At 44.5% G+C, this 16,213-nt stretch overlaps 1 protein-coding gene across 1 annotated transcript in view; it reads right to left on the bottom strand.

The window, feature by feature from the left end:
- LOC310779904 (mitogen-activated protein kinase kinase kinase 11) overlaps positions 1-16,213 on the bottom strand; it is a gene marked incomplete at its 5' end in the record, with an annotated part of 55,877 nt that overhangs the window by 13,067 nt on the left and 26,597 nt on the right. Inside the window, 4 exons of the mRNA XM_083640414.1 lie at positions 2,115-2,361; positions 4,655-4,830; positions 7,470-7,618; positions 14,569-14,749. Of these exons, the coding sequence (XP_083496540.1) occupies positions 2,115-2,361; positions 4,655-4,830; positions 7,470-7,618; positions 14,569-14,749 (753 nt within the window). The remainder of the gene's footprint in view (positions 1-2,114; positions 2,362-4,654; positions 4,831-7,469; positions 7,619-14,568; positions 14,750-16,213) is intronic.

Genomic DNA, 16,213 nt, shown 5'->3' with positions numbered 1-16,213 from the left:
AGTTTCAACAAAACAAACTTGAAATATGAAACATGAGCCCAATTTTCAGTACTGAAATAACATGAAAAATAAACCAATTGAGAATACAGGCCTGTCTCACCAGAAAAAACAACAGCAGCACATCAAGAAACGGAAAGACTTTTAAGATCTCTAAGGCTGAATTGAATAACTATAACTGTATTCAAGACCTTTCAACAGCTTTAGTTGACATCATCATATTAATGGGTGGCAGTTATGGCCTAGTCAGTGGTTGGTGAGGTCACCCCCCCAATCAGAGGGCTGGATTTGATCCCCCTTAAGACAAGACTTGCAGACAACCTGTTAATGCCACAAGTCAATGAAGTCACAGCTCAAATGAATACAAAAAACTAAAACGCAACATTTTTTAAAGCTATAGTGCGTAACTTCTGTAATGCAGAGCCTTTGTCTCCTCCTCCTGGCACTTCTGGCGTGAGAGTACGTGGGCCTTTGCCTTTGCTCTTCGTTGTCACGCAAAAACTGGAAACAGCTTCAACATGCTGTTGTTGGAAATGGGACAGCAACCTAGCTGGAGCCTACTCCATCGCGAGTACAACAGTGGATCAATTGTTTTGAGCGTCACACAGCCCGTGCGAAATGACTCGTTTCACGATCAGAATTAGATTAATTCGCTGTGATAACATTTGGAAAGTCTAGAACTAGAAGAGCTCCACGACTGAATTATTTTATCCCCATTCCAGTAACATTTTGTTAAAACATCAACAAACGTCTTTATAATAATTACCGTAAATTCCGGACTATAAGCCGCGGCTTTTTTCCCGTTTTTTGGCCTTTTTTGCCCCCTGCGGCTTATATAACGGTGCGGCTTATCTATGGATTTTTCCAGCAAACGGCCACTCGGGAACCTCCAAAATCTATGGATGTTGGTATGAGGCAGAACGAGAGCAAGACAGACATTATGAGAGCGAGACCCTGATTGGATGATGTTGCAAAAAATGTGCCTCGCGACCTGATTGGAGCACTGTGCCACTACTCTCTCTCAGCCACTACGGTAAAACACCCTCCCTCCTCCCTCGCTCCGGGGGGAAAAAGGCAGCGATTGAGCCTGAAAGACAGTCTGAATGAAATTGAATGTAACATTCCCAATTCTATGTATTACATTCTTAAAAACTAACAGCAACATTTTGGAAGGCTAAGCCACACAACTAGCTCGTTGTAATCTAACATCATGCTTCAAAAGATGGAGAACTGGCTGTGTTACGACGATGGCGGCGATTGAGCCTGAAAGCGACAGTAGCGAGACAGGAACAACAACAGCAGCAGCAGCAAAGGATCATGCACAAACCCGAGACGAAAGGGACTGTCCGTCAGGGCGCGGACGACTGTGTCAGCAACTCCCTCCCGACTACCAGGAGAAAATTACAAACTTCGGCGAATTCACACAAAGAAAGATCAAGGAATATTCCATCGGACCGGAGCAGATCATAAATATGGATGAAGTGCCTTTGACGTTCGACCTGCCTCTCACTAGGACTGTTAACAAGAAAGGTGAATCGTCCATCACGTTGAGAACCACAGGTCACGAGAGAACGAATTTCACTTGTGTTCTTGGCTGCACAGCATAAAGCTCCCGCCGATGGTGATTTTTAAGCATCTCACAATGTGTGATTTTGTCTGGGGATTAGTGACCTGACTTTTGTTTTGTTGAAATGTTAATAAATGGGAGCTTCCCCAAACAGCCATCTCTTTCCCGACAATCCCCTCTGTGCACGAAGCCTTACATATGGTAATTAAACATCAAAACACCCGCGGCTTATAGTCCGGTGCGGCTTATATAAGAAAAAAATAGTCACCTTTGAAGGTGCGGCTTATAGACCGGTGCGCCTTATAGTCCGGAATTTACGGTATGTGATTACCATTAACGATACAAGTCGCCATTTGGATATGTCTATGATGTCAACTCGGACAAAGCAGAGCTCTGAATTATACGAATTTCTGTAATTCCGACCTGGAATACCGTTCAATTCACTTTTTACAGGTCGGAACACATTTTTTCCGGCGGTCCGAATTGCCATGAACGCAATATTAAGGCCACACACACACGCACTGACACAAACACATACATACACACACACCTTGGGGCATGCTGATCTTCTCGCCGTTCTTGCTCTTCAGCTTGTGCTTCTTGAAGGTGCCCTTCCTCTTCTTGACGTTGGGCTTCTCCTGGTTCTGGTTCATGTGGAGGATGAGGAGGCTGAGCTCACGCTCGAACACGTCCTGCTCCCACTGGGCCAGCTGCTGCTCGCGCTGCCGGAGGAACTCCTCGTGGGACTTCTGCTCCAGCGCCGCTCGCTTCAGCTCCTCCTCGCGGCACCGCAGCTCCTGAAGGAAGGCAGGAGGACAAGGAATATAGCCTTGGATATAGTCCCGAGAGGACCTGCATGCTGACAGCTGCAGACACCATGGTGTCTGCAACAGTAGCAGCTCTGTCTATACTAGTTTCTGGAGTCCGCTTGGACTTGGGGGACGCGTGGAGAGAGAGGGAGGGAGGGAGCGAGGGAGACGAAGAAGCCATAGCTACTCTCTCCCTGTTGAGAGCAGCGAAAAACGACCGTTCGTTTAGGTTGGATATTCGACAGACATTCACTCTGATGTTTGTCGAATATCCAACCTAAAACTTCACCGCAGTACAAAAGCGCCTCTCTTCAGGTTTTCCAGCACATGTGCAGTTGTGCCCTTGTCTAGTGGCCATGTCTGCATGGACACAAAATATTTGAGGTACGCGGTTGTCAGCACAGAGCCTTTCGAGTAAACCCTCTGATGACGAAATGTACGCCACACAGACCCTAGCGGACCCTCGTGGACACAAATGTGCCTTAAGAGGGGGGGTGAGGAAGTACACAAGTCGTCCTGTATAAACTGGGACCGCTCTATCGAGGCAACTTTGATGATAGAGAGGACCACAAAAAAAAATCCTCGCTATCATCAGAGGGCCAGATTGTGACGGTACACTTCCACCAGTAGCCTACTGTAACACCATCACTCCCAATTATAGCTACTAATTTGATGAAAAGGACTGGTAATCCAAGTTTATTATACCAACATTTATATTTTTCATATTCAAATTTAGCCATTCTTCCATTCAGATGACACCAGAAACTTTGCTCTAGCTTTAAAACAGCCTGCTACAGCAATTTGATGGGGTACATCACCCAAATATGTGATATTAATCAGATTAGTAATGTTGCATGTGCAATGTGCATCCTGCCCGCCCCTGGTCTAGAGGTTTTCATTGTAACTTGGCCTGTGGTTGAAGGCGTGATACGTTTGCTGCTGCAGAGTTTGGTTGCAATAAAAACCTGCAGAGCCTCGATGGCAGATGCCTCCTAACTGCTGTTTTAGTGGAGTTAGATTTCACACGTGGCCTGAGAGATTTCACACGTGGCCTGAGAGGAGGAAACGGTAAAGAGCATTCACTCTGCCCCATTTCCACAAAAGTCAGGGTGAACTACGACGACAGACCAAAGTCTGCTCCCAGTCTGCTAGCATTAATGGAAAAGTCACTAGGTGGTGGTACGCTTATTTAGTTATTATTAATTTACAGCATTGCATCTACCAATTTTTATAATGTCTCTGTAGATATGCGATTTAGATTAAATTGAAAATGAGACTCACTTTTTGCTCTATTGCACTGCATATGATGATGCAAGGGAAGGGTTCTTTAGTAAAATGTCCTCTATTTATGCTGACTTTTTTTTACTTGGATGACTATGAGAAATTGGAGCTGTGTTTTAAAAAAGGGACCTTCCCGACTGCAAGTTTTATATGTCAGGCATGGGAACAAAGACAGAACTTTCTGTTTAAAAAATGATGGAATGATTTGTCTTGTTCTTTGGGCAGTACGCTGTGTACTTGCAATTTGTGATGGTCTTGTACAATTGATGCGTTGTCTTATTGTTTTATTTTATGTGTGTATTGTAAGCCCATGAGGGATGGACACTATAGAATGCATGACACTAATAAACTTCAACCAATCAAAATCAATCTCTATGGGGCAAAATTACAGAGAGTGCATGCAAGAGGCTTTTGCAGTGCAGAGGATGGGTGTTTTGTACCACTGAGTGATTCATCCTCTAAAAAATGTATAATCATGGATGTACCTGGTCAATTCAGTTTATTTATGATTATGAATGGATGGATTAACTGATAGATGTTTCCCACCGTACTCCTAATGTATAATCCCATGGCTTTTTCATGACTTTCCATAAATAAGTCAGAACTCTTCCGTGACCTAGAAATTTCGTTCCTACCTAGTTTGGTCATGTTTTCCAGCTTAGAAGAATATAGAATAATTTGGTTTCTAGTACAGTTTGGCTGAATAGGTCCCCCATCTAATGCTATGAACGTGTGAAACAAGTCGTAAAATGCATTCTGGGATATTTCAGAAAAGTGCAGAATTCCCTGATATTCCCTGACTCCCTATCCCCCTGACTGAACTCAACCAATTCAATGACTTTCCCTGCCTGGGATTAGATACATGTCTCAAAATTGAATGATATTCCAGAAATGTCATGACCAGTGGAAACCCAGAAGATAGACAGATAGTCAAACAGAGGTATATGATACGGCTAAATGACCGAAGCGAGGGGCGGCTAACCCTACTTCTTCTTCTTACCTTCTCTTTAGCCCGGAGCTCATCAAACATGCCCTGGATCTCCAGCTTCCAGTCCTCCTGGAGCGAGTGGAAGGAGTCCTGCGGCATCTCCTCCTTCACCTGCCGCTCCATAACAATCAGCTGGGACAGGATGGAGCTGAAGTTGGGCCTGTGGTGGGGGTCTTGGTCCCAGCACTCTGTGACACACACACACACACACACACACACACACACACACACACACACACACACACACAGTTACAGACCACGTTCTAGCTGCATGACTGGCATCACATGAACAGAGAAAACTACTAGAAATAAGGAAGTTGTGGGGGAAAGCAGAGGAAAATGGGAATTGGGGAGTTATGTGTCAATCTAATGCTGAAATAAGCGAACAAAACAAAAACATCTCATATCAGGGTTCAAAACAAAAACAAAAACATCTAATATCAGGCTAATATCAGGGTTCCCACACATCAAAACATCTAATATTAGGGTTCCCCAAAAACATCTAATATATAATGAATAAATAATATAATATCAGGGTTCCCACACATCAAAACATCTAATATCAGGGTTCCTACACATCAAAACATCTAATATCAGGGTTCCCACACATCAAAACATCTAATATCAGGGTTCCCACACATCAAAACATCTAATATCAGGGTTCCCACACATCAAAACATCTCATATCAGGGTTCCCACACATCAAAACATCTAATATCAGGGTTCCCCAAAAACATCTAATATATAATAAATAAAATAATATAATATCAGGGTTCCCACACATCAAAACATCTCATATCAGGGTTCCCACACATCAAAACATCTCATATCAGGGTTCCCCAAAAACATCTAATATATAATAAATAAATAATATAATATCAGGGTTCCCACACATCAAAACATGTATGTTTGTATAGCTCTGCGTTAATTGTTAAAAATGTCAGTGTTCACAAGTCATTTAGTCTGGTTTGTGGAGTTTTAAAATCTTAATTAAAACAAGTGGAAAAGATTCTTGCAAAGAATTTGTCACTGAATTTGTTTCCAGTGCAGTTTCAGTTGAACTTATTTGGACTTTTCTTGAATTGATATCTTGAAATAAGGAAGCTCACTCCTCTAGTACCAAGATAGCATAACTTGATTGAAGAAAACTCATCAAACGTGTTGAGTCATCTACCCCCACTGGACGACTTCGCCCGTTTAAAAAAAAATCACATTTAAAGACTCAATACCAGACTAAAAATGACTTATTGAGATTAATGTTTTTGCAGCAGGCTGAATCAACATCCTGCACCGCCTGTAATATTTCACTGCCCTTGTGCACTTGTCTGAGCACAATCTCGCATCAAGCTGATCAGCTATTCAAAGTGCTACGCTTAATTAACCTGATATGGGGCATTTGCATAATTCGCTAAAGCACTTTCAGGCATTACACGCAGATCAAAAACCAATCCAATAATTAATTAATTCCCTGAGGTACTAGCTACCGGTGCTTTTTCTACAGTGATCGCTTGTTTTTCAATAGAACTGTGAAAGACAAGTTGACATAGATGCAGGAGGAGAGGTGAGGCTACGTGGAAAAATGACTTTTGCATAATTTGGGTCGATGTTGTCAAGAGCCTGGGAAAAAAAAAGAATGAATAACCTAAAAAAAATTACAACAAGCCAAATAACACTTCCCCTCTGCAGCCATGTCATCTAACAAAGTAGATTTTTTGGGGGGGTAATTTTTACCCAGCTTTGGGGAAATGGAAAGAGAGGCTGCTGGTGACACGAATGTGATGGCACGCAAGAGCACTCTCGCACCAGTGACACACACACACACACACACACACACACACACACACACACACACACACACACTCTCTCTCTCTCTGAAACTCTCTCTCTCTCTATCTGAAACTCACAACCACACACACTCTCTCTCTCTCTCTCTGAAACTCTCACTCTCTCTGAAACTCACACACACTCTCTCTCTCTCTCTCTGAAACTCACTCTCTCTCTCTCTGAAACTCACAACCACACACTCTCTCTCTCTGAAACTCACTCACTCTCTCGCTCTCTCTCTGAAAGTCACACACTCTCCTTATCCACATGCCATTTGGTGGACAGTGCCACCGCCCCAGCTGCCTTACAGTACGTGCATGCATTTTTAACATGGGAGGCCCCAAGGAGGGTCCCAGTGGGAATACTACCACACTAACCCTGGCACATTCCATATTCCAAACTTACTCTCTCTCTCTCTTTTTCTCACACATACTGTATAGTGGATATCAAATGTCTGCACTGTCTTATTTATCAGCTTGAGGCCTGAAATGAAAACCCATTACATCACTTAACCTCCATTTAGGCGTCCCAGTGCCGGGGGCCCTCATTAACGTTTTGGTCACACCTGCTTTACTTTCTGCTTTACCACCTCAAAACGGTTGCCGTGAGAAGGGCCTATACTAAAGTGTTAGCAGGGAGGGCTGCTATCCCTCAACACAGTGTATGCTAAAGTGTTAGCATTGCATTGGGCACCAAAGCCGAACATCTACTGGGGACATATGACTGGTGTTGAAATGTTCTTATCACAGGTTGTACAATGAGCCAATCTCCTAAAAACGTGTATTTAATTCAGATCTAACTAATCACATTGCAAAGCAGGCACAAAGCTACTCTGCCTGTGCCTGAAGTCAAGTGAAGTCATTCTAATTACAGCAACAGAAACTCAGAAATTTGAAAAGGTGTGTTGTCTACACACCTTTTCAAATTACCCCCCCCCCCCCCCCACACACACACACACAGACACACACACACACACACACACACACACACACACACGTCCCACCTGACATGAGCAGGGCGAAGGGTTCGGGGCATGTGGAAGGGATGGGCAGCGTCAGTTTGTTGACAGCGACTCCGTAGGCGACGGCCAGTCCATCGATCCCTCTGTAGGGCGCCTCCCCGGTTAGCAGCTCCCACAGCAGAACACCATAGCTGGGGGGGGGGAAAGTCAGACAACCAAGCAAATATTGGTCACACACAGACTGTACTGTGGAGAGGACACATACCCTCACCGTGCACTTTATTAGGGAACACCTGCTTACTCGTGCAATTATCCAATCAGCCAATCACGTGGCAGCAGTGCAGTGCACACGATCATGCAGAGATATGATATAATGTTCAAACAGAATAGGGGGAATGTGATCTCGGTGACTGTGAGCGTGGCATGGCTGTCGGTGCCAGAAGAGCTGCTTTGAGTCTTTCTGAAACCTCTGATCTCCTGGGATTTCCACACACACACAACGGCCTCACACAGTTCACACAGAATGGTGTGAAAAACAAACAAACATCCAGTGGGCCGCAGAAACGCCTTGTTGATGATAGAGAGAGAGAGAGAGAGGTCAGAGTAGTTGGAGCTGACAGAAAGGCTTCGGTAACTCAGATAACCTCTTTACTACTGTGGTGAGCAGAAACGCATCTCAGAATGCAACACGTACAACCAGGAGGCGGATGGCACTTTGCTACCTGATACCTCCGCCGTATTAGTACTGACTGAGCACTTTATTATTAACACCGTGTTCATCATAAAGTGATCGGTGAGTGTATATATGTATATGTATATGTATGAAACATGGTGGTGTAGAACATCATGCATATTGTGTTGGTGCAGCTTTCTGGGGTGCAGCCTGCCATTCCTTCAGGACCTACACACTGCCAGGATGATAAAGCGGTCTCGGAAAAATCATGGCCGACCCCCCCCACTCAGGTCATAAAGTCTTCAGGGCCCTCCCCCACGGCAGAAGACTGAAGTCTGGCAGTATCAGAACCTCTCTCATCAAAGGGACAGCTTCTACCCAACTGCCATCCGCCTCTTCAACGAGACCCGAAAGCCCCCACAAATCAGGACCCAAAACATCGGAACGTTTGAATGGAGTTTGTACTACAAAGTACGGGAGAGCAGTTAGAGTTCAGAGAGGGCATGTGTTTAAACAGTCCTCTCATAGACTTAGACTTAGACAGCTACTAAACTAAAGAAAAAGTCGTATGCTGCGTGGCAGGCCAAGATGGCGGCCACAACAAAAAACATCACGTGACTGAAACCCATGAATAGAGTAGGTAGCAGTTAAGAATTCAACTTGTTCTTTCATGTTTAAGCGCTTAGCAGAGCACAGTGCACTTTAACGCTAACATTACATACATTATAATGATGGCGCCGAGTGCAAAGAATCAAGGCACACACGTGCGCAAAGCTATGTGAACGCGCGCGCACACGCACACGCACACACACACACACACACACACACACACAGGAGCCACGAAGCATCTAAAAGACACAATGGGAGTAGTCCAGGGCCGTCAGAAGATGAAGCGTGGCGCTAGGACTTGGATCTCCCACACTGTCAATTAGCCGCCGCGCGGGACCGACTAAACGCACCGCTAAGTGGAGAGCACGGCCGCAGCCTTTTTTTATTTAGTTCTTTAATTACAACTTCCACACGCTGTGACTGTGCACAAACGCTGCTCGCCCCGCCGCCTCGCCCCCCGGGGGCCAGAGACGACCCATCCAGGACAGACAACGGAGAATAGGAGGACAGAGATTACCCGTCATTTTCAAAGCGGGGCTGACCGCCCGCCAGCGTTTTGCTCTTTTCCAGATTGTGCAGTGATTGCTGCAGTGAAAATGAGATTGCGTGGGCTTATTGTCAGTCAGAGACGTTGGACACTGAGAAAGCGTGTGTGTGTGTGTGTGTGTGTGAGAGATGGAGAGTTGAGATTGTGTCCACGGGGTAGCAAACGGTCTGTATACTGTATATAACAGGGTTCTATACCGCCTTTGATCAGTGTAAAGAAGCCTTTTTGAGAAGGCTAGAAGAAGTCCAGAAACAGCTTTTCCCCCTTTATATCAAAAGCTCAAATGGTCCTTCAACTCTTTGTGGTGCTGCTAAGACCCTGGTATGAACATGTCCAAATCAGCAGAATAACAATAGCATAATGAGATTACGATTTGATGATGGTTTTGCATTTATAGAACATTTACAACATTTTTTTACAATAATGACATTAAGAATGCATTGGGATTTCATTAAATCCGTCAACAAAAAATAGTTCCCTGTTGCTAAAGCAAGCAATACACGTCCTTGCGTGCTTCATTCCACGTAAGGCGTAGTGATACCGTTAGGGTTATAGGGCACACATTTGTATGTGGAAGCCTTGGTCAGAAACTAATGTTGTAGAAGCTTTTAAACCTCACTTGGCAGAAACCAGAGAACCCTTGAGGAGCCTGTCTTTGTTAAATGTGGCCGCGCACACACGCGCACGCACACACACACACACACACACACACACACACACACACACACACACACACACACACGCACACACACACACACAGAGAGAAAGCCACTCCTAGATACAGGGCTGTGGTTGGGTGTGCTGTGTGGGCCTGTCTATAGTGAGACAATAGGACAGTGTGCAGCACACATGTCCCACAACAAAGCACAGAGCAGCTCTTTGAAGGAAAGCCGTCACATGTCTGCGGCTGCCCTCCTCACGTCCATCACTGGGCCTCCATGCCTTCACCTCTCTCTCTCTCTCTCTCTCTCTCTCTCTCTCTCTCTCTCTCTCTCTCTCTCTCTCTCTCTCTCTCTCTCTCTCTCTCTCTCTCTCTCTCTCTCTCTCTCTCTCTCTCTCTCTCTCTCTCTCTCTCTCCTTGGCTTTCACTTTCCTCTGCGTTTACATTGATGTTGAAGGTTTTACACTTATCCAGGGCGAATTACAGTTTTTGCTGAAGAACACGTGGCTGTTGCGAAATTTGGATACTATTTAGATGTTGTTGCAAAACGTCGATTTCACTTCACTCGAACACTTCGCTGTACACTTGGATCACTTGACCTCTTGCACCTACCTCATGCACACAACGCCCCCCCCCCCCCCCCCCCGATACGGTTAAACGTGTTAACTGTGCAACAACTGTCTCAAAGCTTTGCTTATCTTGTATCTTATTATATAAGCCTTGTTTACAATCCAGTGTGGTTTACATATACTTAGACTGTACAAGGATAGGATATTTTATTTATTTATTGTCATTCCAAAACATGAGACATGGAAGGGAACGAAATACGAACTCAAGGTCCTGGTGGATATATCAACTAGGATATCATAAATCCTATTATAAAATATCATAAAAACAACTGAGTACTAAAAAGGAGAACAATATAAAAACAACATAGAAACAATATAATACCTGATGTAAGAGCAAGGGAGATATTTAAGGTGCAATGTGTTGGCTCAGCATAGGAGCCACTTAAAGTACATTTTGTTACGCTCACAGCTGGCGGCATTAAAGTGCGAGGTAGGTATACAATTGTTATTATTTTCTCATATACATATTTATAATTCTTCATCACATTTATTGCAAATAGCAATCAATTAATATTGTTACTTGTTAATGTTTTATGTACCTCTGTCAACTCACTGTCCTTGTTTGTTTGATCTTATATGCATACATTCCCCCCCACCAGTGTAAGTACATTGAGAACAACGTATACCGGAGTCAAATTCCTTGTACTGTATGTCTACTTGCCCAATAAAGCGGATTCTGATTTCAAGATTGACGCTTTTAATGTCACCTCTAGGGGACGTATATGTGTGGCATGTGGATTGGAAGAAGAAGAAAAAGAAAAATAATTATTAATAATAATAATAATAATAATAATAATAATAATACTAATACCGTACTAATAAAAAATACTAATACTAATAGAGCTGAAGCGTCGGGTTCCAAAAGAAAATTTCCCATTCATCTTTCCAATAGGAAATTTAAACATCAAATTCAAGGTCTTTTCAGGCCAAGTTCCCTCACATTCAAAGACCCAACATGGCATAGTTTGAGACATGCACGCCCGTGACTGTCGTAATTTTGCGAGGCAGGTGGCGCATGAAACAAGGACACACAGATGGTGGGAGGCCCACATGCAGACAGCGGAACATAGCCTATTTACTAACGTTCTAGTACAAAAAGGTTGTTGTAAGGTCGATTTACCATGAACAGTTTGTGAAACTACTTATTATAATCATTAATATGACTCCAACTTTGTTATGATGAAATTGTTTTATTCCTGAGTCTCTTGTGAAATACAACACTATCTGCAACCTTTAGCGAGCTCCATGCATCGGACACATCGCTGTTAACGTGGAAACGTTACCCGCTCCAAAGTGCCGTATGCCTGTGCCGATTTAGGCCTCACAGTGAACCTCATGATTCAACTGGTATCTGCTTGGTCCAAAGCTTAATTAACTCTTTTGGGATTTTCTGAAACATCTATAGAAAATGAATGGCTACTGAAGAAGGCTTGAAGGCCACATTTCAGCTCTACACACAGAGAGGCAGTCTGGCTCTCTGACAGTGGACTAAACAGCTGAAGACCTGCCAACAGTAACAGCAGAATATCTTGAACTGAATCCACTCCACCTAAACTGTGTGACAAAACTGGTGCCAGGAGCCAAATGTGGAACTATTTTGCTTACAAAGCCGACGGATGCATAAAATTAAGCACGGTGGTTGTTCTGTGGGGTCCCTTGAGGATTTCTTTCTTGTTTGTTCTTGTGTCGTTGTCAGGTTCTTAAGTCAAAAATCTAGTCTTACACTAATGTTGACTGCTGTTTGGATTAGGGCCTTTAGGTTACCGGCCCATCTCTATAAACCAGGGGTTCTCAAACTCCGGACCGAACTACAAATGAATCCGGATTAGACCTTGTCGACGTGTTGTGTCATGTGATTGAACGTGCATTTAGTTGTGTGTAGCTAACCATCCTTGATTTCAAAATGCCACTATTTTCCTATGGAAGTGGCGCAGATTCTATTTTCGTATGGAAGCGGCGCAGATTCCGCGCTCACTACCGGCTGTGCAGTGTGCAGTGGATCGTGGAGTTTTCTGCAGTGGTTGGTTGGTCGGTTGCACAGAGTTGAAAATAGTTCAACTTGAGTGGCTAAAATAGATTTTCCACAATGAACATTGTTAAAAGCTCCTACAGCAGCAGTTTGACCAGTGAACAATTGGATCAGTGCCTAAGTGCCCAGGTGCAAGGCATAGTAGTTAGGCAAATAGTTCTCCACTGATTCAAGCCAATATATGCCTACTGCAGCAGTATTGAAAGTGTGTGCTTAAAGTTATGTTTAAATGGGCAAGTTATGGCCGTGACTTATGTCGACGCGTTTTACTGCCATTGTTCCGTTGACCTTTGAACTCGCGTAAAATTCTTAAGTGGACCTTCGATATAAAAAGTTTGAGTAGCCCACGTCTAACCCATTCATCTCATACTTGGGTCTCTGGGAAGTGAACACATGTCAGAGTCCTGCACCGGGTCGGGGTTCCGCGGGGCCCCGCCGGGTACCCGCAAAAAAACGCGGGGGGCGGGTAAAAAATACACTTCTGTAAATTGGTGGGTCGGGCGGCGGGTAAAAATTAATAAATGCGGCCGGGCGGCGGGTGGAACAACGACAACGTATGAGCCTTGTGTGTTTTTCTGTTACACTCAGATGGAGGCAGGGGGTGTGTCTGGCAGGCAGGGGGTGTGTCTGGCAGGGGGGGTGTCTGGCAGCTGGTCTGACTCGAACAGGAGAAAAGTTTCTGTCCACGTTTTCGCAGTTTGTTTACATAACCGGCATCGTTTCAAGTATGCGCATACTGTGCAATGTGTGACGCTATATGGACTGCACAAAACATTCAAAACTCAGCTGCGGTCAAGGTGATTGATTGGAGACAATACGAGTCGGACAGATAATATAGTAGGCTAACGTTAGCTTCCAGTCAAACATACACACTGGCTGTTTTCATAGCAACAGGCAAGAACATGTCATGGATGGATAGCGTGAAAGTGGAGAGGTCTCATCCCAACGTGGATTTACGTTCCTCCAACAGCAATCATAAAGGCAGTATGGATTATACCGGACATATTGGAAATAGCTGGTAAGTCACTTTGCTTGCTGTAACTGTCTGTGTGTCTGATAGCAGAGCTATCCAGCTGGTTAGTGAGCTAGCAGCTGCTAAAAGCTAATTAACGTACATCAGCTGACGAGTCTCGGCCAGAAAGACTGCTGTTCGCCTCTCGTGTGAAACGGTGGCAGTTTCGTTTGGTTCACTACAAAATGTTTGCACTGCAGATTAACGGTTATTATATATATGCGGTTCCGGGTCGGGGGACGGGTCTCATGTCTGCGGGGCGGGGTGGGTTGCGGTACTGATTGATCATATGTGCGGGTTCGCGGAGCGGGGTCGGTACTGCACGTCGCGGGGCCGGGCGGAACCGGGTCTTGAAAATCAGACCCGCGCAGGACTCTGACACATGTAGGTGCCAGCAGACACCAATATATATTTTGTCCTATTTATAACGCAGCTCCTTTCAACACATTGGAGGCAATTGTCCCGAGTATGATGTGTTTGAGTGATTTCAATTTTCACCTTCAAACACATCTGTTTTGCAGTGATAACAGCTAGACTCCGCTAGGAAAGCTGGTGTGTGCTCCCTGTAAAAAAAAAAAAAAAAAAAAGCCAATTGTATCCTTTGCTGGAGGCTGGTATATATTCATCAATATGGTATTTTCCCAGCAACAAAGGATGATAATTTTTTCCTGTCAAGGGCCTTTGAGTCTGTCCTTCCCTTTGAATTAAGCGAGCAACAAATCAAGCAGGACAGCCTACTGCAAGTCAGTGCTGAATATGGGCTTTATGTAACATTCAGACCTTGCAAGCAGAATATGAAAATGCATTATTTTGCATCCAGCGAATTCAATTATAATTTATGCGGGACTTAATTTAAAGATGCACACCAAAAAAAGCATTAAATCCTCCACACGTACCTTCTTCCACTACTTATTTCAATTTGTGAGACTGACACACACACACACACACACACACGTGCGCGCGCGCACGCACACCCCTTACCTCCAGACGTCGCTGCCCTTGGAGAAGGTGGAGGACTTGATGACCTCGGGGGCCATCCAGGCGTAGGTGCCGGCCGTGCTCATCTTGGTGGTCTTGTGCCACTCCCGGGCCAGGCCGAAGTCGGTGATCTTCAGCGTCAGGCCCTCCATACACTCGTTCTCTATGGGCTGGGCCAGGAGGACTGCGTGGTGGAGGAAGGGTGGAGAAAACACAGGAAGGTGGGGATGGGGGGGGGGGAGAGGGAGACGTCGTTACAAGGTTTTGAACGGTTAATTATACAGGCGATTATAAGGCAATTAAATGCACGGCTGCAGAGGCCGATTTAGCTCTTTCCTCGTGCATAATTGGGAAACAATCATGCAAGACTAAACTCAGGGCCTAACACACACACACACACACACACACACACACACACACACACACACACACACGGATACGCACAGGCTCTCTCTCACTTCCCCTTCCTCTTTCTTCTTTCAGACCACTACGATCCAAGTTGACACTGGAACATTGCATTTCCACATATCCTCTGACACCGTTCACTTGCGATTGACCAACCAATGTAAAGACATCCATCTCTGCAATGCATCCTTAAAGGAATACAGTGTTTCCCCTAGAAAAAATTTCAGGCCTGGAGGGATTTCGAAACGTACCCCGACCGAAACGGTGGGGGCCGTCGCTGGGGGCCCTCGCTGGCGACACTAAACTTTTAGCTAACCTGTTCGCATCTATGTTCGCAATGGCATCCCAAGTATCATCATACTATTATGGGATGCGATGCAAACAGTTGTATTATGGGATGTGCGTTTCCCATGCAATGACACACGTTGACACGTTTTGGAACAGTGCCGCACGCTGGCACGATGCTCCTAAAAGCAAAATGCTTATTGTTTTGAATGATTTGGCATCTTCTATTACTGTCAACACGGTCAACACCAGTATTGTTGTATTGTAATAATATGCCATAAAGGTTTATTGAAATTTTGGGGAGAGCAGGATTTATTTTTTATTTTCTTTGCATTTCCTCTTCTGGCCTGGCGGGGGCGTCGTTGGCCTGGTGGGCCCGCCAGGCCTGTAGAATGGTAGGGGAAACACTGGAATACATCAAGTGTGTCTGTTACGTAAGAACATAGTCACCAAAATCATCCCGGTGTCCCTGGTAGATGTGGCTCTGATGCTGCTAACACTTTAGCATACACTAGTGATATGATGAATTTCCCCATGGGGATAAATAAAGGATAACTTAACTTAACTTAGTAGGCCACTGGCATTATCCAAATAAGACTGACCTTTTAGTGTGTAAACGTTTTTGTTATTTAATTATATTGGCCTGTAGATTCATACATTTGTAAAAATGAAACATTATTATTTCAATATAGCTGATGCAGACAGGTTTATTTTCGGAACCCTTTCAGTGTGAGTGACCACCACGTATTCATCCACACAGTGATTTTTAGTGGTACACAGTCCCCCATCGCCCACCACTTTAACTTCCTATGGAAACAACTTTAACTTCCTATGGAAACAGGGGAAGTAGTCCCTGGCTGATAGTACAAAACACTGTTATTTTTTACATCATGTTTTGTGTGCATTTTAACATTATCCTAGAAGAAACTGCCTTAGCTTTAGCTTTAGAGCTGATGTA

Source organism: Poromitra crassiceps, assembly GCF_964638095.1.
Source record: "Poromitra crassiceps genome assembly, chromosome: 7".
NCBI lineage: Eukaryota > Metazoa > Chordata > Actinopteri > Beryciformes > Melamphaidae > Poromitra > Poromitra crassiceps.
Note: the sequence above shows the minus strand (reverse complement) of the source record. Positions and strands in the feature narration are given on the sequence as shown.